Source organism: Necator americanus, chromosome V, assembly GCF_031761385.1.
Source record: "Necator americanus strain Aroian chromosome V, whole genome shotgun sequence".
In the NCBI taxonomy this organism is placed as follows: Eukaryota; Metazoa; Nematoda; class Chromadorea; order Rhabditida; family Ancylostomatidae; genus Necator; species Necator americanus.
In genome coordinates this window covers 11,704,620-11,728,085 of record NC_087375.1, presented here as the reverse complement: position 1 = coordinate 11,728,085, position 23,466 = coordinate 11,704,620, and the positions used below count along the sequence as shown (strand labels likewise).

The window sequence follows — 23,466 nt, the reverse complement described above, 5'->3', positions numbered from 1 at the left end:
TCGGTCAACCTCTATCGAATTTTTTCCTGTATGCTACTCAAAATTTTCATTTAAAATGAGAAATCTACCTGTTAATCTATGCTTTCTTTTGCGTATTTTTGCGAACCTACATAATCACAACGTTGTAAACGTTCCATTTAGTTCAACACTCTTTTTGTATGAATGGGAAAAATTTTCAAGAAAAAATAACAAAAATCACAATTGATCATAGATATATTTATGTCTATACGTATACATATAACACATAACAACGGGATATTAGGATATCACAGGAATGTCGTCACAAACATCGTATGATTGCGGCATGCGGTCAGTCGTTTCTCGAGTATTCGATTCTCCTAAGATATCGATCGATTATCGATCCGAATTGGGCGAATCACTGACGTCGACAACTACATATTTTCACTGCCGACCAACCACCACATTACTTTATCAACCCTACCGTGGAAATTCCCCCACGCCCGTTCAGACTTTCTGAATTGAACAATCTTACATCATGAGAGAAAAGCTAGTGGGCGGAGCGTTCGCTCCGCAGGCTCCGCCCACTATGTGTAGTGGGAAGGCCAACAAATCAATTGACGTTTGACGTTTAGAAAAATAACTGAATGGGTGCCCTTACCTGCTTCAATGTGTCCACCAATGTGGCCTGACTTATACCGCTGTGTTTGGTGTCATGACAGATTGCTCTGAAGTAGAAAAATTACAAAATCAACAATCAATAAATCGATCAAAGTCAGTAACACCTCGCGTCATCCACTTGTCCTATTATGGCTTTTGCTTCCTGTAGCTCTTTCCTTAGTCGTCGTTGTTGCTCTCGAAGATTATCAGCCTCTCGACCAAGTCCAAGCCTCTAAAGAATACCGGCCAATCAATCGATACCGACCAGTAGTATGGGGGTTGGAATTTTGGAAAAAGCACAAACCTTGTCTACTACTTTCTTCTTGTCGAAGCGCGAATCCTTACGTAAATCTGGAAGTGTAATTTATACAGGAAACGTCTAGAAAACTTTCTAAATCTCCACATAGACATCGTTTTTCTTCCGGCAGACTTCCTCATGACTTTTTTTGCAATATGCTTCTGTAGAACAGTACAGATGTTTCGATATGCAAAAGATGCGTGGTTGGGCCAGAACAATACTCGAGAATGAAACTTTGATCAGATGATCGCTTGTGGTAACATATTTTATGATGAGTAATTAAATCATAGGTTTTCCAGAAATGAAAAAAGTGGTAGTGCCACAAACAAGATCACTTTCTTTTCGTTCCCCTTTTTTCCTGGAGATTCCTGGAAATAGTATGGAAATGAAGTAGAAAAAGCAGAATTCCCTCATTTGCCGAAAAGAAATTTTGTTGAGCCCACTTAGTTGCTACTTATAGTCGAGAATTGTAATTGCAAAAATACAGAAGAAACTGTTCGAAGATAGCAAACAGTGTTAGTTCTAGGTCATGATTAATGCAGAGGAGTTCATATAAAAAAAATTGCAACAAAAAACGGATTTGCCTGACTCACAATATGCCGCATGGTAATCTCCTGCTGCGGATTCGTATCCAGATGAGGCGGAGTAGCTTTGACGCTTCTTCTCCCGACATTGTGATGCCGCATCGTCGGAACCACGTCCGCTACTTGGTGGGCCATCAACGAGGCGTGGATCGGTGACCTAGAATCGATAAATCAATAGGACCCTCCTAACATACATAAGTAGATGAAGATGTCTTTCTGCCTCTGACCCTGAACCCTGACCAACGGCAACCTACTCGACCGACAGAAAAGTACAAATCATAGATATCGATTCGATGTCATTGTATTTGGATGAGATGGAAGTTCTGTGGAGCATTTCACTCCCTGTCTCGTACTTTTGCTTCCGGCGGACGAATTCCTTCGTCCTTCGTAATCCACGACTTAATTTCAGTACGTGGGCCAATGACGCGCATTCGGCCGCGGAATATGATTACGCTTGAACATCATTCCGCCACAGTCGATTAGCCGACTAGTGGAAATCGAATCAAACAAGGCAATTACCTGATGAACGTCGCCGGTTGCGATTATTGAATGAAAATTATTGATTTTTTTCAGTTCTTTGAAAAGAGGGCTTGTTTGATATAAATATCGTCAAAATATGCAACGCTTGTTTTGTCGTGCATCTTCTAAGAGGAAGAAATCTTCAGAGATTTCCAACCCAAGGTCCAAGGTCACTTCTCATCAATTTCGTGAAATAAATATAACTTTTGAAAACTGAATAGAGAATTCTGGAAGAAAACTTGGTATCCCTTGCAATACTATTTGTTTCTTGAGCAAAAACTTTCGGATCCACAAACATCCTCATTTTTGGTTTTAGATCCATACCAAAGATAGTCATGTTCAGTATTACCGTGTCCGAAATCAATAAATCAATGATAAACACTTCTTCTGTTTAACTATTGGATCAGTATTAAAATTACCGTACCTTGGAGTATGGTGAAGGTATGGAGGTCTTCTCACGCCTATTTTCCTCGGACAACTTCCTTTCTCGGCGATCTGTGCGTGGCTTACTGAAAATAAGGCAGTTACAACTCTGTTAGTCAGCCAAATCTTCGGAAAATCCTAGCAACTATGACGTCATCGCCATGACGTCACCGTTATGACGTCAACGCTCGCTTACCTGCTTTTCCTAATATGCATTCCATCGACCCATTGACCTCTTAGATGACCATTTCTGATCTGATGCGACGGTGACGGCAGCGTCGGCGCCGCACAATTGGTCAACGATGGGGTCCTGAGCGGAAAATTGGCGATGATTAAGGGCTAATTAGTGAGTAGCGACGCGGTCACCTACCTTACTGGTGGTGATATAAGCCTCTTATGTACTGTCGGTGTAGTTGGTAGCGAATCCGATGGTGCTCGGTTTTTCTGACTGTAATTTTCGTGCAAAATGTGATTGTAGTGCAGTAATTATTTGACGATGGCTCATTAATTACCGCTAATAGCGCTCCTTAATTACCTAGGTTTTGATCCTATGCTTAATCCCTGCAGTTGTTGTGTAATCTGTCGTGCGATGACCGACGGCAAAGAGCGGCCGTTGAGTTCCTGGAGAAGAAAAAACTGTCATGTAAATATTCACCTAAGACTAAGTAAAACAAAAAAAAAATAAACCACTAGTACCTTATCGATTTGCTCTTTTTCTCTGCGTATCTCATCCGCTTCCAGTTTGAGCTCTTCCCGTCTCTTTCGCAGTTCGTTTTTACGTTTTTCCAGTTCTTCTTTTTCTTTTTCTGCCTGCCTACAACAAAAAAACAGTTAACGTTTTCTCAGGAAAAAAATGGAGAAAGTCAGTGAGTGAATGCTAATGCCAGCTAAGTGTGAACATTCAATCAATCACAGTCCGAAGAAAAAATTGGAATTTCACCACAACATTGTGCAATCCACAATTTATTTCAAAAAAGAAAAATGATATTACCTTCGCTTTTCAATGGCACTCCAATCCACTACCGTACTTCCCGAAGACATCATGGAGTTCTGGCAACAGTTTAGCATCAGCTTTCCTCTTTTCTTCTTCATCCTTTCCTCCTCAAGTTCCTACAAAAAACATACATCTTTAGGATTTTTCTTCAAAATCGTGGAAACTTTCTGTTCGGAAATGCATTAAAAATGCCGCCGTTGTCGACGGGTCGTAAATTATCCACAGGTCAGGTTTTGCGGTTTGGCGAAGAAATTTCTTCACCGTAATAGACGTATATCTTAAGATATAGGAAAGGACTATATTAATTCCAGGTCAAGGTAAAATTGTAGTGAGTAGTACTGTGATAAATAGAACGTCGTAGTAAACAAGCTAGCATGGCTCCTAGTCGGCTACTAGCGAATGGGCTGAGGAGATGAGGCAAGGCAAAGCTATGAAATGATCAGCACTGCGAACGTGTGCAACATATCCCCATTCGAAAAAAGTTCCCATCAAGAACGTCTGTTGTGCAAAATGTCAGCGTTCATGACAAGCCTGGATAAGCGCCCATTTTTTTCAATCAATCAATAGACAATACATGCCTTGATCTTTTCAGTAGCATAGTCCTCAAGATGACTCGCTCTTCGGTACAGATCCATCTCGCTTGGTGTTGTGGCTGAGGTAGCCGTGAGCGATGCATCTTTCTGAAAAATAAATTATTACTTGCCAATCAACAATCGACTGACATCACCAACACACCGCGCTGATCGATCAATGGGACAACTTCACGTTCACGAAGGTAAGTTAAAGCTGTTTCGAAGTTCGAAGTGAAGTTTAAATTTTATTTATTTATTTATTTATTTGAAGTTTGAACTTAATCCAAATTCAGTCGATAAGTATCCTTTTGAGAGAAGAAGAAGTATGGAGAGCTCTGATTCAGCGCTATTTGGGAAGGAAATTTTGGGCATAGCCATTACTACAGTACTTGGACCGTATTCGCAGATCAGGATCAAGATTTGTTTATCATTTGTGGTTTATTTCTAAATTTTGAAGTGCTTATACGCTTAGTGTGGGGGAACGGATCCATAGATATCAACACATTCCATTTTTTCGAGTTCTGCCAGGATTCAAACACTTTCAGTGAATTTATAGTGCTTTCCAGTGAACAGGTAACAAAGAGTTAGCGTCACATGTGGGAAAATGAGCGGAAATTTTCCTTTTCTGCGGCCTCAAGTCGAGATAGAGGTCAATTCACCTCTTCTACACCAATAAATGATAGTGATAAGATTAATAACCAGGATTACTGTAAAGGATAGAGTGTCTGGCGTGAATCCGCTTGGGATGCGCCATCGCTTCACTTCAATTCAGAGTCGTTTGAGGTTCACGAACGTGTAACTGGCCTATACACTGACTTGCGGGGGTGTAGCCGATGTGTCACGTCAGTATTTTTCTCCTCCCAGTATTCTGATGATAATTAGAAGGATTAGTTTATCCTGGTAAGATTCTCTGTAATTCAGCTTATATTTGATCATATCTTCTCTGTCTAACAAACATTTTCAGTCGGTGCCGAACACCATCGCATTTCTTCCTTCTTTACACCGTTTTAAAACAGCTCATGGATTTTCTTCGGATGTTTTCGAGCATTTGCAGTTTCTTAGAGCGGAGAACATGCAGAAATTCCGACGATAGTTCCCCTGCTCCGCTAATCTCGCCACCTCTTCCTCATCCCTCCATCCACAATCTGGAACGGGCAGCACGTCGAGTTTGCTGTCGCGTCGTGTATTCACCAGCGATCATGTTGCGATTGTTTAATGATTGTTTATGCACCGCCAATGAGTTGTATACTCAGCCGGACGACACGGCTGGAGCACGCGCCACAAGGATACCGAAGTGGTGCACTTTTAACAGCATGACACCTCCATATGAAGAGAGTTCAGAATGGCCGGAGAGCCAAAAGATGCAGATGAGGAACCGATTCGTCACCACTGTCCGCATCAAAACCACGGTATTCCGCGCAGATTTCTATGTCTACTGGATCTTCTGCTGTTAAAGAATGAAGAGAATGAGCCCTAAGTATCTGCCACCCCCACAAATGGAATCAAAGGAGGTAATTGGCGAGAATTGATCCCTTGATACTACTCTTAACCATGTGCACATTTTGTTTGCGTCGTAATGCTGCACAATGTTTAGTGATGCGATCAAATGTCTAAACTACCGATCAAACAAACTTTCTATTTATCCCATTTCGAGTTATCTGCATCAAAATAATTTGGAGAATAGAATAGAATAATAAAATAGAATATAGTAAGGAAACTACTGCTAATTAACTATTATTAGCCCAGGCAACTTGGGACCAGCTCTCGCAAAGGTGATAAAAATCACATGATTCTAACGTTAATGCGTAACTTCTGCGCATTCTGCCTGGCTCAAAAATCTATATCCTCGATTCTTTGAGAGTTTCCCATATAAGAAATCAGAAATGAAAAAATATGCTTTTCTCCAGAGATACTAAAGATTTTTCCCGAATTTTTCAGGCTTTTCCTCTGAATTTCACTAAACTCACTGCTGCTAAGTCCTCATTCAGTTTTGCTAGGATATCATGCGATCGTATAGATGAGACCGAAGCAGCCATGGCTCGTTCTAAAGCATCTTCATCCGAACCTGCTTCCTAAAATTCCTTTGTTCCCACTTTTTTGCGATTCTATGGCTATAAAAACTTGTTCTCTTCGGTCAACTCGTACGAAAAAAATCCACAAACTCACATGTGTGGTAGTGTCCGTCGTGCTTATTATCTTTTCGATATCTTCCCTGCTTAAAATACTTAACGGATGAGAGTCGGTGCCACATTTTGATCTACAATAAATCAACAGATTAATCCCAATCCTAATAAGAAATATTGTGCTAAAGAGTTTCAAGTTTGAACATTTCAAGGAAGACTTTCCATTCATTCATTCATTCATTCATTCATTCATTCATTCATTCATTCATTCATTCATTCATTCATTCATTCATTCATTCATTCATTCATTCATTCATTCATTCATTCATTCATTCATTCATTCATTCATTCATTCATTCATTCTCTTCATGGATAATTGAATGGTAATATTATTATTTATATTTATATCGAATTGATATTTCCTAACGATTAGTAGTGAAAACCAGCACTAACTGTTCCGCTAAGGACCAGATTTCTATTCTAAGATCATTCCCTCAGGGTCTCGTACAACCGCTAGGGAAAATGTAAACATTACTTGAGCAAATCGTCAAACGATCAACCGCTTACCGTATCGAATCACGCAGGGATTCCTCGTCTTGCTCAATGATATCCTCGAGCGGATAGGAGAGTATCTCCCTCGGTCTGTCACCGGTGTTCTCCTCATCGTCAGGTGACATGAGCGGTTCACAAGTGTCCACCCACTGCATAATCGCTTGACGTTTGTCATCATCGAGGTTACAGCTGAAACGATAGAAAAAATCATGAAAAATGTTGCGGGGAAATCCGAGACTTCTCGAAATCTTGCTCTTGCTCGTGAAGAAACATAGCCGAACGTACCTCCTCACTCGAATTCTAGGATCAAATTTCCTCACTTCTACTAGAGTACTTTTGTGATTTTTAAGCGGAAACGTTCTTTGTAGTTTGCGGGATCTACCGAGTAGCGGTAGTACAGAGGCAAAATTTGAGATTATAGGTGTTTTCAGTAGCATTGGTGTCATTGGGACAGACAAAGACTGAGCCTCTCTGCGGTCATAGAGACCCTCATAAAATTCGATGGCACTCAAATGCATGACGCAAGCAATTATTACAGCCTTATTTATTATGCATCGGGAGCTTTGAAGTCAAAGAAATTTCCCCTTTTCACGAGATATCAGAAAGTGATACAAATTCCAAAAAAAAAAAATCAGGACAGGGATCTCTCCAATCTTTGGAATATAACGCATCTTCAGAAAATCAGGTGCCGATTCCAAAGTATTACACATTCTCTTTTCCAGAATATTCTTCTCGAATGTTACAGTTATGTTCTAAAAATGCTGACAGTAGTTATTACGGGGAGAGTGGATTGAATGTTCTGGGGCACAGACCACAGAGCAGGTTTAATTTGATTAGGAGGTTTTAATTTTTGATTTTTAGCAGTCATAAAATCAAATCCGGGAAAGCAGCAGTTGCTACCTTCGTTGGATAAAGTTTGTTCAGTTAACCTTAAACCTCAAGTTCCAGCATCAAAACCTTAGTATGGTTCTCTCAGCTAATGCTACGAGTCTTTCCTACGTTACACCTGTTGACGAATTAGGTCTCAGAACAACACTACCTTTGCCTTTAAGAGGGAACTGAAAAACAACCTTAAGGGCTCGAAAAAATACATTTAATTATTTCCAAACCTTAAGACAATTTTTCTTTTAATTTCCTCTCCTGCGCCAAATTTTCCCCCAGAAATATTTTTTTGCCAAATTTTAAAATAAAAATTATGACATAGGGATCATTTTTGTCGACCAAATATAATTAGCTAATGGATTAGAAGTAGTGACATAGAACAATCAATCTTATATAGTAGAATTAAAAATTCAAGAAAAAATCGTAAATAAAATGGCAAAAGTTTCAAAAGTAAAAAGAATAGAAATATGGGCGCTAATTTAATCCGAGACGTGTTTGGGGCTAGCTTTTGTGGGATAGTAGCATTGTTCTGAGTTTTTTCCTCACATAAATTTTGGTGAAATTAAAAAAAAAGACTTTTGCTTTAACCCACATAATTTTTATTCTTTCCGTTATATTAAATGAACATCTTAAACGAGATTAAACTTACATATAATGCTGCAAAATAATTCGTACGCTCCTCAGCATCAGGAATTATGAACGAACGCCTGTGGCGCCGCCAACAGGTGACAACTGAGCGATCATCTGCCATAAATTGGTACGAACATGCGATGCGAGAAAAAACCAAAACAATGCAAGTAACTGATGGAAAACAGCGTTTATAGTCAGTCGGGAGGCGACAGTTGTCGCGTGTTGGTGGAGATATGAAGCGTTGTTGTTTATAATCCTGACAAATGTTCAGATTCTAGCACCTTTATCCCTTCCATCATGTATGAAAACATGGTATTTCTTAAATGAAAACATGTAAACACATGTCACATGTCGTCATTAGGAGCCACATTGCGGCGAGAACTGGTCCCCAAGTAATTTGTGGGTCTATAGTTAGCCGACGACGCAAATTTTCGCCACACATTTTTCGACACCACTCAGTTCCACTATGGATTCAGGAGTTCTTGGTATTCGTTTCCTTCTCTACGCAAAGATCATGAGCAACAGCATAATTTTTATACATGCTTGTACACCAGTCAAAACCGAGAACTGGTCCTCGGACAAATTTCCACAGACGTATTTTACGTTTCCTCGACTCCTCCGAAGAATAAAATTTTTGGTGTGGTGATTTTTCTCAAAAAAAATTCTCTCATAGTTTTGTAAGCCCGGTACTATGTATACGAGAATTGTTCTTCGACTTACATAAACTACAAAATTTTTTTGCCGAAACCTTACTCTTTCTGCGTCGCCAGATTTTTTTAGAGAAGACCTCTTCTCGTGGTATTCAAATCTCCCAGTAAATCAAAGATCACTGAAAAAGCAAAAAAAAAACTCCTCACCTTCTCGACCGTTTAGGACTGCTCGCGATCGTGACACCGAAATCGTTGCGATGCTGAGCAAGAAATCGATTAGATCGAAGAAGATCGAAGACCGCAGTAAATTGACTTCAACTTACCTGAGTACAATGTCCGCCGAACACTGTCAGGTCATGTGTCATCGTCATGGATCCATCTCCGGATGTTCCCGGCGGTGAGCAGAGATCATCGTAAAGTCTCAGCGAGGGTGACAGAAATGGTGTGTGTCCCTGAAATATGCAGTTTCAGCGGTTTTCCAGGTGCATAGGATTCAGGGCGGTTTTCTTAAGTTCGTACCTTCAATATCGGTGGAATGGATCCTGTACAAGTACGAGTAGAGCTTCCGGATGTCTGTGTCAGCTGAAAAACTTGCAAATTCTACGCAAACACTTGAGTTTAAAGCATTTTTAGAAGAATTTTCTGGAAAAAAGAAGGGCAACCGAACCGATATTGAGGGCATAGCTGAGTGACGCATAAGTGCTTGTCGAGCTCATTCGCTCGCTCCTGCTTCAAGGAATGACCTCAGAAAACGAACGCAGTGAAAGGTAGATAAGGACGACCCCTTCGAAGCGCTGTTCCTCATGTGGGCGAGATTTATTGCGGCAACATTCCGACGTCAGCGATGGCGGGCGACTAACCTTGAACGCATGAAAAACGAGCGACAAAAAAACAATGTTGGCCTGATGTGGACTGCATTTTGGAACGGTGGGTATCTCGAAATTGAGCGTAAACGATATTGAAAGGGAAGAAGGAGGCTGAGAAAATGCCTTTGTGGAGATCCAGCAGAAAATGTCTGTAGAATTACGATGATTTACTTATAACACTTTTATTTACAGTCAGCTATATTTATCCATGGCAAGATTTATTCTGTACTTTTATGCAATTCCAGAAAGAGAAAAAAAAAACATAGTTTCGAGTCCCAGATGAACTTTGAGCCCATAACTGACCAAAAATGTGGTCGCATCAAGATTTTTGAGCAGTAAAATTTTATGGCCCCTTCAGAAAAAAAAATTTATTGGCTTCAGGTCAGGGCGCAAACAACAAGGAAGCGGAATTCCAAACGACAGTGGTGGATGTTAAACCTGATATAATTTTGGTGTTTGACTTAAAATATTAAAAAGAAAGAAAAGATCAATAGAAAAAAATACATAGAATAGAATAATAGGTAAATAGAAAAAATACAAGAACAGAAGTGTCAGAAATACATAGGTGAGATAATATAAAACATTCGCATCCCGAAGCTTTGACCATGGGGCGAAAAGGCTGGAATTTTTCATTTTTCATCGATATTTCAGAGAATATCCCAACCAAACATTACTTGAAATAATCTACGATTCCTTAGGGAAGTAAAAGAGACATCTTTCAATGCGACCATGAAAAGTTTTTACTCTGCATGTCTGAGAAGTAAATAGGAGACAAATGAGAAGTATTCAAAGAAAAAGACATTGTTAGAATAAATAACTACTCGATCGGAACGACTTTCAGAGAAAACTGGCCCTCTGGAGGAAAAAGATGCTAGACAAGGAAAGCAGACAAAATAAAATCTAACATCGTCCAGAATAATTGTGTAGAATGTCATTAGAAGAAGTTAAAGGAACGCTACAGTCTCTACTGTAGTCGAGTTTTTTTTCAGAAAATCACTGCGTTTACCTTTCGAGCAAAAAACTTTGACTTTCAAGTCACCGCTAAGTTGTACGTACTTTCTCTGCCCTTAATTAGCTGCTTGTGAGATCCTCGAAGAGAAAATCGCTCCATTTAAAACAAGCGGGTCCCACAACGCATAAGCACAGACAAACACTGTCAATCAGTTCAGTTACCTATCTACTATGAGGTCGGCATCACGTACCTTTGAGCTTATGGATGGACTACTGGGTGGATATATGGATGTTGATCGATGTACTCCACGTGATGATGGTCCCAGGAAGATCACCGTCTCCGCTCCGCTGACCTCTGAACCGCTTTCGATCTCGGATCGAGGAACACCAGAGGAATGTGAACTTGCGGTGTCGGAAAGGAGCTAAAAGCAAGAGTATCTGTGTAAATGGTTCTAGTTTCGCGTGTCCAGTGATGTTGTCTCGATTTTTTTTTTGAAATTTTCGGGATTTCTGTAGAATTCCTTTGGTCACTTTGAGCATAGTTCTTTACAAATCTCTCAATGACCCCTCGCCAGCCACGAACTCCACGGCTCGAAATCGTTCCGCGCATTTTCCGCGCGATGCGACGTAACTCACTGCAGTGAATTTATCGCTATTTCAATGTGATTGATGATGACGCGAACAGCCAACGCTACTTTAAGTTCAAATCGGGGAAGAATGCATTGTAAAAGCGTCAGGGTGGCGCGAAATGTGATATTCGCCGAAAATTCGTCCCAACCGCGGAATTTTTCTTCGAGCCGAACGAAAGCGAACACTTGCTGAAGAGACACAGAACAAAAAGGAGGAAAAAGCAGCAGCCGAGAGCTGCACCGCACTTTTTATCATCTTTTCTGCTTCGAATAAGTGTTTCAGGACAAAATCCAAAGCGTCCCCGAGAATTTTCGACGAAATTTAATTTGAAGGGCAGTAAGCGCTTTCCATCCATGCAATTTGTTTTCCTTTTATGTGTTTTTCTTTGAAATTCAGGTCATTTCATAGATGAAATACGATAATCGGGTATGGTGAAAAAAGAGAAATGAGATGAGTTACGATAGAATGATGCTCAGTGATTTTTTTGTGTCAATCAAAGATCAACTTGAAATCAACTGCTGTCCGCTTTTATGTACTTAGAAAACACTACAATAAAAATTCCATAATTATTCGAAAAAGAACAATTATGTCGGAAAATCCCATGCACATAGATTTACGCTGCTGAGGAAAGAACTACTGGTGTCTTTCCTCAGCAGGAGAAAAATAAACAAACATAAAATTAATAAATCATCACACCATAATTCATCTCATTTCGTTTTCTTACCATTCCCAAATACTACTAAATATCGTTTTATTCATGAAATGGCCTAAAACTAACTAGTTTTCTTTGGATAATTTTCCTCCGTATTTTCTCGTTGGAGTTCACATTTCTCTAGCACAAAATTACACAGTAAATAAAATAATAAAACAAATTCTTTTTTATGTGTATGATAGTATTGTATTAAATTAGAGGATATAACGACCTTTTTTTGTGAGAAATTGTAATTTTCTCAAGTATTGGGATCACCATAGTTTTCAGAGAAACTCATATTTGCATCCCATGTAAAAAATCAGCCCAATTCTCGCTTTCTGTAATTAATTGTCAGATTCTTTTTATTTGCTTACTTACTTATCCAAACAAAATCGGCTGTAGTTCCTAAAAAGGATTCTTCCCCAGAAAAATACTATTTTATTGAAGAAGAAAGGTAATAGGGATAATATTGGTGAGAATTTCTTAAATTTTAGCGGACATACGCAAATAACTCAAAAATATTTAGTATTCAGGTTACAAAGAGCGATCAGGAAAATAGTATTTTTTATGGGAAAATCTTTCTTAGGGACTACAATCAGTTTTTTTTTAGATAAATAAATGAGTAAATAAATAAAAACAATTGATTAATTAAATACAAAGAAACCGAATCGAAGAGGATTGTTTGAAAAATGAACTCAATCTATTATATATGATAAAAAAATACGAGTTTCTCTGAAATATACGAATTACGAAGCGCTGAGTACGCACAATAACAATCCCTCTGTCATGTTCCTGATTCAGCCATAGCAATAATCCGTTGATAATTGTGAAAATTCCCGTCGTTACTGGTATATTCTCGTCTGTACACACTTGAATTGTGGGCAATTTATTTGAGTGACTTTGATACTGGGCCCGAGTCTCCGACGCAGAGAACACGAAGGACTCCCTGCTCCCGCTCCTCGCGCTCATCAATTCATGCACTCCTCACCGACCGCCTCGCACCACACACTTCCAATTAGGCGTCGTCCAAACACACAAATTCCGCTCTTGCTTAAGGCGAACAAACGAGTCTATTCATACTTTTTCCTCGTTTGAATAGCCGCCGCAATGCTATTGGCTGGATAGGAGACTAAAGTGAGTTTCTAATCAAGCACTACTTAAGCACAATCGCTCCGAACATAAGAGCACCTTCCTTGAACAGCCAACACTCCGAAAGAGGTGTGCTGAGGACATTGCTTCGATCAAGTGGTCTCAGAGCGAAAAAATTGCTCCAAGCGCTTGAAATCCAAGCAAAAAACCGCGCGAAAAAAAGCGCTCACCTTATTTTTCCTCGTGTTTCTCTTCGCTCGTGCCAACTTGCTGGCAAGTTGTACCACATTTTCGTTGTCGTCAGTTTTTTCAGCGAATGAGCACATAAATGTTGTGAGACGTGACGGGCACATAGCACATTTGAGCAGTTGAGAGAGGCAGTTTTCTCTGGAATAGGCACTCTATACAGTTGACATTTTTTTTTCTAATCCAAGAAAAGGACAGTAAACTAGAAAAATCCAGTGAAGATGCGGAAGGGCAAACATTTTACTAAGAAAGAGGGTTCAAGCTAAAATACTAGATAATTCCTCCTAATAAAAGTGGATGTGAGTACCAAGTGAGAAATCCTAGAAGGCGAGTGAACGGATGGGAATCTGAACACCGCCCATTGGAGTATTAAATTGCGGAAAGTTCATTTAGAAGACGGTAGAACTCGTTTCATCCAGGATGGTTGGAACTACAGAATGATAGGAAATTTTAAAAAAAAAACAGAAAATTATGTTTAATACAGGAAATGTTCCCCGTATCACGTGCAGTTACCATAAGTGACTACAAAGATGGAAGATCACAACAAACATAGGTAGTAGAACAGCAGAATGTTTTTTTTAGAAAAAATATGACTTTAAAAAAATCAGAAGAAAACCTGGAAAAAACAAAAAGCGAATGAAATTCTACTCTCAAATCTGGAATCTGAAAGTAGAAAATCTTTGCTAATCAAAAACAGATTTGCCAACACCGAGGATTTTGAAGAAAATCAGAGTAACTAAAGAAAAGAAGAAGAAAAAAAAAGAAATAGCGAATGCCGAAACAGACAGCACCTCCATAAATTAACAAAAACGTTTCTGGTATGAACGGAAGGGAAATGAGGGAGAACAACGTAAATATATGTGCAGTAAATCAGAAAATAATATCAGGAATTGTTTTGCGATGTGTTTGTATTCACTAACTATTTATTTACTCGCTTCCTTCTACAAAAGTAGTTCTAGAAGAACCTAAAAAAAACTGCTTTTGGAGCATCATTGACATTTCTCACCTCCATCTTTTCATTCGCTTTTCCTTTTTGAAAATTTTTACAAGTTTTTTTTTGAAGTGGAAGAATTTAGGATTAGAAAGAGATTTTTGGGACAAGAAAGTTAAGATGTAGAAGAAATCAAGGACTGAGCATGCAATAGGGCGCAAAATTCAAAAAATAGAAAAATATACGAGTTTCTTCGTATCCTGGTCCAGGCAGAGGATAAAAATAATTGAGAATCGGGAAATCTTGGTTTTTCAGAGTTTTTCTCGCTAAATTCGAGGGACAATTCAGCCACAAGCAAAGAAAGAACAAGTCTGCCGGATTCCTCGAAATCCTTTACACATCTGGCGTATTGTCCTTTTTTCCCGAGCTATTTCATGCTTATCAGATGTTGAGCAACTGTCATATGAAAAGAAGCGGAGTTTTTCTTGCACCCAGCAATTCTTTCTATTATTTTCCCCGAATATTTCACGTTTCTAGGACTAAACAATCGTATCCATCGTTCCTTATGAAATCCTCCTGAATCTCATTATTATACGCGCCCGATTCAGCGGCACCGATCAAACAAACGCTGCTAGGTAATTCATCTGCAGTGAAGGTCCCGCGGCGAAAAAGTGACACTCGTCGCCACTATTTCTTCCATGTCTTAACGGTCCCATGGGTGCGTTTTCTCAAAACTATTCTATTGGCGAATCGCGGAAATGCCGATACGTCCCGAGGTGGGTCCTATGGGGATAAGGGCGCGAAGTCGCAATGAGTTATAGCCGAGCCAATATGCATATAGCCCAAAACAGCGTAATACCTCTCGTACTTGCGGAACAAGTCACATATGGCATACGACCTTTGAGACATGATTTAGGCGGCCAGAGACGTAGAGCACTTCCCAGAAATTCCCCGTTCACGCCATGAAAGCATGAACAAAAAAGCAGGATGAAATGAGATTTTGAGATCCTGGGTCTCTCTTTCTGAAACCCGTCAGATAACTCCTTCCCCCACCAACGTTCCATGATCTCAACCCATAGCACCAACTTTGACGGCTGACGAGGGCGATTTAAGGAAAAACAGTGGAACAGGAAAAAAATCGGAAATATCTCTGGAAAAAATGACAACAATATTGAGAAAAATAAGGGCCGAGTAGACGAAAAGCCGGCAAAACTATCAGATAATTGTGTCTGCACTTTACATTTACAATTATTTCCCGATCGAAATTTTATACATAATATCGACTGTCATTTAATATCTTTATTTCATATTTCATACGAAAACCTCCTAAAATAACCATTTTTCTTTTCTAACTTTAAAGCTGCAAACAAATATGGTTGTTAAGGAAAAAGGAAAGATTATTTTTCGTAAGTTCCAAGAAAAACGAAAAGAAGAAAAGGATGATCCGAAAAAGGAGGAGGCAAAGCTTTGTTAGGACAGTCTTCATCGAAACAAAAGTGTTGTTTCATCGATAACGGCCATGATACTGAAGGAAACACTTTTCTAGGAAAACCGAAGATAGATGGGAAAAGACTCCAGGAAAGTCGAATTGAAAATTCAAAACTCTTTTTTTTTCTCTTCTTCTTTCTTCTCCCGCGGGAGTTTTGCTGTGATACGTGAGCAATACTTTCATGACGTCACTATTGTGATTCGGAAAAATCAAGTGGAAAGTGGATTTCGCTGGTGCAACCCCTGCTTTGACCTCCTCTCCGCGCTCGACCCATTCTTCCGCGTTCGTCTCGAATACTCGAAATGTATGCGCGTACGTCGAGAAGCCGGGCGGCAACAAAAAAGCGTTTAAGGATTACGTGGAATGAGTTGAGGATTCGCCGAAGTTGACATGAAGCAGCGGACCGATAACCGAGCCGAATTTTGCCAAATAACGTGAAACGAATGATTTCAAAACACTAGGAAAAATCAGCTTCGAAGAGAAGATTAAAGAAAAAAATGTGCTGGGAAAAAAAACGAGCGGATTACCTGGCAGGTAGATGTTTTTGACCTTGGACCAGTGCCAATAGAATACTTCCTATAGCAGGCATTGTTAGTTCACCACGTTGAGAATTTCGTTCACCTAATCCGAGGTCGATGATCGCCAGACGCCGACGACCACCTGGAATTATAATAGTGAGAAAAAAACAGCAAAAGCAACAACAACAACAAAAACAACGAATAAAACCGTAGAATTTTCAGATGATTCAAAAATATGTACTTGTAAATGCTGTATGATTTTGGAGAAAAACTAGTTTTTGCTCCGAAATTAAAAACCACAAAATTTTGCATTAATTTTCAAATTTAAATTTTTTTTCAACAAATTAGTGGTAAAAATCGGGGAAACGTTGCTTGGATTATTGGCGAGAAAAAAAAACAATGAAAAGTTAAAGTATATGTGATATCATCGGCATGTCTACCGTACTCACCTTCAAGCTCATTAGTACCAGTCCTATAAGCGTACACAGATAAAAACACAAACACATGACTCGTTCGATACGTTTCTTCGTCTTCTGCAAAGAGAGATTTACGAATCAATCAATATGGATCAACAATGAATTGATGGAGACCGTTAAACTGACCTACAACCCGATGATCAGCTACCGTATTCAAATAGAATAACGCCAGATCCGGTGAGTCCACACGAATCTCCGATTCATTCTCTAGCAGCGCACCAGCCCTTGGATCATCCACAATCCGTACGGCTTTTCGGCGAGGATCTAAACAGAGAAATTTCGGGGACGATAGTCGATCAATGACAATCAATAGTGGGTTTTACCGCTGTTGAACGGTGACAACAGATCGGTCAATTGATTTTCGCGTTGTGAGTACTGTACAGCTGACATTCGGATTTGATAACGAGTATCCGGTTTGCTAACTCTAAATCAATCCACAAATAAGTATTTGATAGCCGTCACACTTACATTGTTCATGATCGAACAGATGAGAAGGGAAAACTCGTCCTACCATGTGCTGCGGATTTTCGGACGAGTTTTCACAGACTATCTAGGACTATAAAATCCGCACCTGTACTCGTCGGTGACTTTGAAAATCGAAGTAATAGCTGTTTGGAAGATTCCTGCACATGAAGGTGGCGCACCGTATAGTAAACATTCCTTTCCTAAAATTAAGCAGCTGATGTTATTTTTAGAACCAATAGTACTTGCGAAACTGTGCAGCGGCTGCATTTTGCATCTTTACTGTGCACAGACTGTAAAAATGTGGCTTCGTAGGAATTTTTGTTTTTGTGAGTGTTTCAACAATTTCGTAATTTTCTGGAAATCTCAAGAAAATGCTGAATAGTCCCCAAAAAGCAAAAAGTTGCAGTTTGATGTCTCACGTTCACAATAACAGCGAAGGAGAAATGTGAAGTCCAGTAAAATCTGGAGTTGAACTGAATGATCTGTTGGCTCATAGCCGAACGAAAATTTGGCGATGATCGTAGCTCTGTTTTCATGCTTATAAGCAGTAGTTAATCTCAAAACTCTTTAGCAAAGGGGAAACAGCGTGTTTGAAAGCTTTTCCATCTCTTCCATCTGTTGCCGCGCTAATAGCGAGGAGCCATCCACATATCCACGTCCTCCCCAGCGACTACGCTCCACACCTTAGTGTCGATAATCTTTGTAGGAATGTGCGCTTTGAAATGTTATTTGATCCATCCGGCCACGTACGGGTGTAAAGCGTCCAGAGAGCGTGCGACTTGTGTCCTTCGAGGCGGCCGCTTCGGCAGGCGCCTGCGATCTGCGGCGGAGTTCGCAAATCCGCAAACAAACAATAAGGAACTCATCGCCATATCGAGTTACCGCCCTCCTTACACCTCGTTAACGGAAATACGATTCAAATAACGCGCACCTTTCAAAGCAAAGACGAAAAAAACAGCAATGGGAGGCGATTTTCGTTGGATGTATCAAAAAGATTCGACGAAAAATGGTCCCCGTGGTCGTAGTTAGTGGGAAAAATCACATTCAAACGTGTCGGAGCGAGAAAAACCCCCTTACTATACAACGAATCCGATATTACATTGTATTATAGGTATAGATACGATAAAATATTCTTTAAAAAAACAGATGCCGACCACCTTTTTTGAAGTAGTGCTGTTTGTGGTAAAATGACACTAAGAAAAGTCGTTTTTTCTTAGGAAAAATTGATAAAGAGTTCAGAAAAATAGGGAAAATCTCGGCGAAGTTCGGATCGAAAATTTAAAACCCTTTCAGTAGTTTTCTTGCTTCCTAAGAAATGTACGGAACGTTCCAAATTATCCCAAAAAAATAAGTTACTGTTGTTCACACAAGAGTTATTCTTAAATAGGAGGAAATATAATCATTTATTTCATATTTCTTATAAGTTTTCCAGTTTTTTGTCCTTTTTTTTCTTTGAACAAGAAACAATGTGAATCAATAAATATCGCAATCCATGTCCCATTTTTGTTTTATTTCATCGTGCCATTAAGTTCTCCTTTTTCAAACAAGAGAATTATCGCCCCGAAAATTTTCCGTGTTCCTGGCATCGTTCTGATGCACTCATCCAAGATTATTTTCGAGATTTTGCAGTAATTATCGTTCGAATATGTGTAATTATCCGAAAATAATTACATGTATGAAAAAAATCCTTACCAATAAATAATCTATTATGCGAAATAAATTACTATAAAAACGATATTGCTACCAGAAAGGTTCACTGTATGAACAAATTTCCGCACAGAATACAACAAAAATGAGTCAAAGACTGTGAGAGCGAAATGAGCGAGCGAGAAAATCAACAAAGTATAAAAGACAGGGATTCCTTGTAGGCGGCAAAGATCATGCAAAACCTTAAATTTTGCTTTTTTTTCTAAATGAAGAAGGGAAAGAAAAAAAGAGGGGTAAAACAGAAACTATTCGTTTTCGCCTGAACCTATACGATCTACTTATTCTCCTCATCTTTGACACTCCTCAGCAGGTAAAGAAAAATGATCTTGAATAAAATAATTTCAAAATAAATTTTGGAAAAAAAGTTAATGTAAATAAAATACGTGAATAAGGGATAAAGTGTCTTTTAGAAATCATATTCGTATGTAAAGAAATAGTATGTAAACAAAAGAGTAGTAATAGTAGAGTATAAATAGTGGTAGTAAAAAACAAACACAAAAGAAAAACTGAAATGAAGTCTCGAAATCTACTCGTTCTTGATTTTTTGTCGGTGTCTCTTTGATCTATCGATCCTGCTTCTTAAGCGTGTTTTTTCCATAAACATATACAGTCGGAACGTAATCCCTCATGAAAGGGTCATACGGTTGGTCTAGCGAGGTCCTTTCGATAGTTGCGACGGGTTTCAATTTCAAAGGAGTCTCGGCATGGAGTGCGCCACGATTTGCAACCCAATCACGGCCACTTCAACGTCCGCGAACACTATTACGCAATGTGCAGAACGCTGCGTTGACCCCTCATTTAAGGCCGACGAGGGAACTCGTCCAAAGTTCAACTGCAGTTCTTATCACGTTGATTAGATACGTATCGACGGCGCTTACCTCTCGATTTCCCGCCCATCGCGACAAATGCACAATCTTGCCCGTTGAACACACCTTGTACTAACTCTGGCAAAACGCTCGAACATATTCTATCCTATAACAAACCCATTTGATTTTGATCATTTTCACAGTGTCAACTGTACGCTCCGCCCAGAGGGACAAACCTGTGCAGCATCCGGTCCAAACACGTTCTCGAAGGCGTTTTTCGAATGCGATTTAGCGGCTCCGGCTATATGCACTTGATTCGCGACTGGCACTGTAATTCCTCCAGAGCTGACATCATCACGTGACACGATAGCGCAGAGTCGCAGCTGAAAAAAAAACAAGCGATGACGAGCGAGAAAATCGATAAATGTCGCTCATTTTGCTCATTTAACTGCAATACTAAGCTCTCAAAAAGCGCCTTGGGAGGTTTTCTTTCCTTTGCATTGAATGTGGACAGGAGCATAAATATAAACCCACCATCCACCGATAATTATGGATGTGCCAACGAAATAGAAATTGAGATATTCGAGAAAATTCGATGGTTACATACACCTCAAACAAAATCGGAATGTACTAAGTAAATAAATAACAGTCAAACAAAACCGATGTTTACTAAAGTTTGAATTGGAATAGTTTGAATTGCGAGCAGCATCAAGCGAGAAAAATCAATAATTCTCGTCCGTGGAAAACGTCGGCTGCTGGATAGTTTTATGCTGGGAATGAGAAGAGCCAAATACAGTGTTTATCTGACGGCGGCAATCCAAAACCATTGAAATCCACGCTTGTCAATTAGATCTTAATTTTGGACAATTTACATAATCCGAGAAATCAGCAACCCGTCCCAAAAAAAAAAGAGATCAATATGTGTAGAATCGCAGGCAAACAGTATACATGTAAGTATAAATGAGAATTTTTTACGCGCAAAGTTGCAAATTTAAGGGAATCGTTAGACTCGGGACGGGGACGGGGGCCTCTTACAGAACCGATATAATCTACAAAATAAAGAAAAATTCGCATAGATCATAGAGTTTAGCGATCACAGCAAGAACTTAAGTGAATCTCTAGTTGCTACGATTTTTAAAATTCTTCTAAAAGTCATTAAAATGTTGTAAAATCTTAGAAACTATTCGGAGTTAGTTTAGTTAGAAAAAAAAACCAAAAATAACAGCCTTATGATCATAGAAAGATCATAGGTTCGATCCACAACATTTCACCAGCGGATATTTCCAAGTTTCCGCTGGAAAAATCAACAACGTCCAGAAATAATGACCAAAGAATATGGTAAGTCGTTCGTAAATCTATCTTATGGTCTACTACATACCCTAGAGATATACAATTGCTCCAACTGGCCACGAAACACCTATCAGATACGCTAATCTGAGGTGTGAAGTGTATTTATGACGTCATCCCAGATTTGTTCTTTGCTCCGCTTTTCGGGAGGACATGGACCTCTTCTTGAAAATGAAATTCTAGTAAATTTCAAAAAAATTAAAAGAATCTCTAGCCATGTTTCGTGTTTTCCGATATGTCTTAAGATAATGAATGGAACAAATATTAGTCAATCGGAAATCTTGTATCACAGAATCACAACCGTCTGCAAGAAAAAGACGATTTTGAAAGAAAAAACACTTTAAAACAACAAAACTCCCTCAAATAACAAGTGGTTCCACTAAAGAACCATGTTTTTCCCTGATTCAAAAAAAAAGCAACCCAGAACGGCACAGGACTACAATTGAATAAATTGAATTGAATGAATTTCTGTCAGGAAATTTATCCAGAGAAAAGTGAAAATCCAATAATCTCTGGATTCATGTGTTTGTCTAGGAAAATCTCACTACTACTACGAATTTTTTTTTGAGGGAAATTTCTTTAACGACCATTCTTTCGCTCCACACCGAGTGAGGCTACAGCCAACTGCTCTACGCTGCTCGATTACCTATTCTTTTTATGGTAATGATATCCATGAGATACGATAAATCTGCCGTTGGATTCATTTTTGAGCGACAATCATAACTATGGCCGATTGTATCCGCTGGGGTCACGCCACAGCGGGATACCTGCTCGAATTCCACGTAATTGACGTAAACAGACAACGGGTGAACGTAATCAAATTTGTATAAATCCTATAAGGTCAGTTTGAGCGAAATTTGAAAATTTTCAAGCGATGAAAATAACAAAGGTTAGAAAGTAGCAGAGAAAAATCGTGGGAAAATTACTAAATATAGCTTAGGAAGTCGTTAAAACGTTAAGTGAAGACAAACTCTAGAAAAAAAAGAACACTGAATTCTCACCGAACGAAGATGTTGTGGGATAAATTTGGAAGTGAAATTAGCTGGATTTTCAACTAAAAAGAGTGATAAAGTCCGAAAACAAAGAATGGAAATTAAGAAAATAGATAGACACTTTGGTGAAAACTTCTGAGCAAGTTCTGAAAAACAATTTCAACGAAAAATCCCGATTTAAAACCAATGATATCAGCGAAATTCTTTATTAAAGAATGCTTAGAAAATTGGCCTTTTGAATAAGAATGGTTACATCAATCGTAACTTCTCAAACGGCTGAACCAAACGCAAGAAATATTTTCCAAAAATTCTGACAGGAAGTAACAAACTTCTCGTAAAATTCTTCTCATTTTTTTGCTCTCTCCCTCAATTTTTCTTCCTCTTTTATAAATTCGGATCCCCTCTAAAAATCTTTTTTTTTGGAAAAAAAAAACTCCCAATGATGAGAAAACTTCTTTCCAAGCGCCACCTTATCATTCAGAAAGATTGACATTCGTCTTCGGTGTCGTTTGTGAATCTACGGTAACAAGCGCATCAATTTCTCACCAACATCTGTCAAATTGTGGATCAAAGGACGAAAACAATGCGAATAAACGAGAGTAAGTGAAAAACAAAGGAAAATGGACGAAAATGATGAACCAGAGAAGAATGAGTCAGATTTTTATTTATTTGTTTATTTATTTGAACAAAGGTCTTAGAAAAACTCATGATTCCTGGGGCAAAAACTACACTGTTATTGTACATTCTCACGATGGATTACCGTATAAAGAGAAGAGAAAAGTAATTTTGATTTTGAAAAATTGGAAAGGGCTATTTTCTGCGTCTAGAAATTTCGAAATTCGGAAAAAAAAACTTCCCGTAAAACCTCATTATTACTCTCTTTTAGCTGCTATAAACGTACAAAAAACTACAGAATTTTAAAGACTGTTAACAATCTTGGCTTTTGGTTCACAGTGCCAATCGAATAGTTCCCAAGATTCAAGGAAGTTCGAACTTTTACGATTCTTTCAAAATTTTAGTTTTAGCCCAAAGCTCACCTTGCTGTTCGTTCGTATCGGTGACGGTGGCGGTAGCTTCAACGTTGCCGCCGCCGCTGCCGCAGCAGCAGCCGCAACGTTTGCGGCCGGTGCGCAGAGCACCCGCTCCATGCCGCACGGTTAGCAGATCTGAAATTAACAGATTCAGATCATCTAGTCTCATCAAGCCGCCAAACAGATAACGAATACGTGAAACACACGTGTGAACAGACGTGAAATTGAATTTTGTGGAAATTCCGACGGAAAAAGCGAATGTTTTATGGGAGAGTTTATAAGAAATGAAGGAATGTCTTCGAGATGACAGAAAATCACTAGCGAGTCGCGACGGCGAATTGCGAGTACTAAAGCAATGCGGCCCACCAACCATCACGTCAAGTATT

The 23,466-nt window shown here is 39.2% G+C and overlaps 1 protein-coding gene across 1 annotated transcript; it reads right to left on the bottom strand.

Annotated features, from left to right (window-relative positions):
• Window positions 1-266: 266 nt before the first annotated feature.
• On the bottom strand, window positions 267-23,197 carry RB195_013576 (uncharacterized protein; the record flags this gene model as incomplete). Its single annotated transcript, XM_064203465.1, has 28 exons — window positions 267-338; window positions 620-686; window positions 744-850; window positions 923-969; window positions 1,510-1,657; window positions 2,444-2,528; window positions 2,639-2,752; window positions 2,813-2,890; window positions 2,978-3,063; window positions 3,139-3,256; window positions 3,434-3,552; window positions 4,015-4,116; window positions 5,976-6,080; window positions 6,175-6,265; window positions 6,699-6,872; window positions 9,053-9,105; window positions 9,169-9,297; window positions 9,365-9,427; window positions 10,914-11,084; window positions 13,303-13,459; window positions 16,266-16,398; window positions 16,706-16,789; window positions 16,859-16,996; window positions 17,056-17,156; window positions 17,304-17,397; window positions 19,783-19,876; window positions 19,947-20,093; window positions 23,087-23,197. The coding sequence occupies 28 exons, from the start codon at window positions 23,195-23,197 to the stop codon at window positions 267-269; spliced, it is 2,988 nt and encodes a 995-aa protein (XP_064059346.1).
• Window positions 23,198-23,466: the final 269 nt, after the last annotated feature.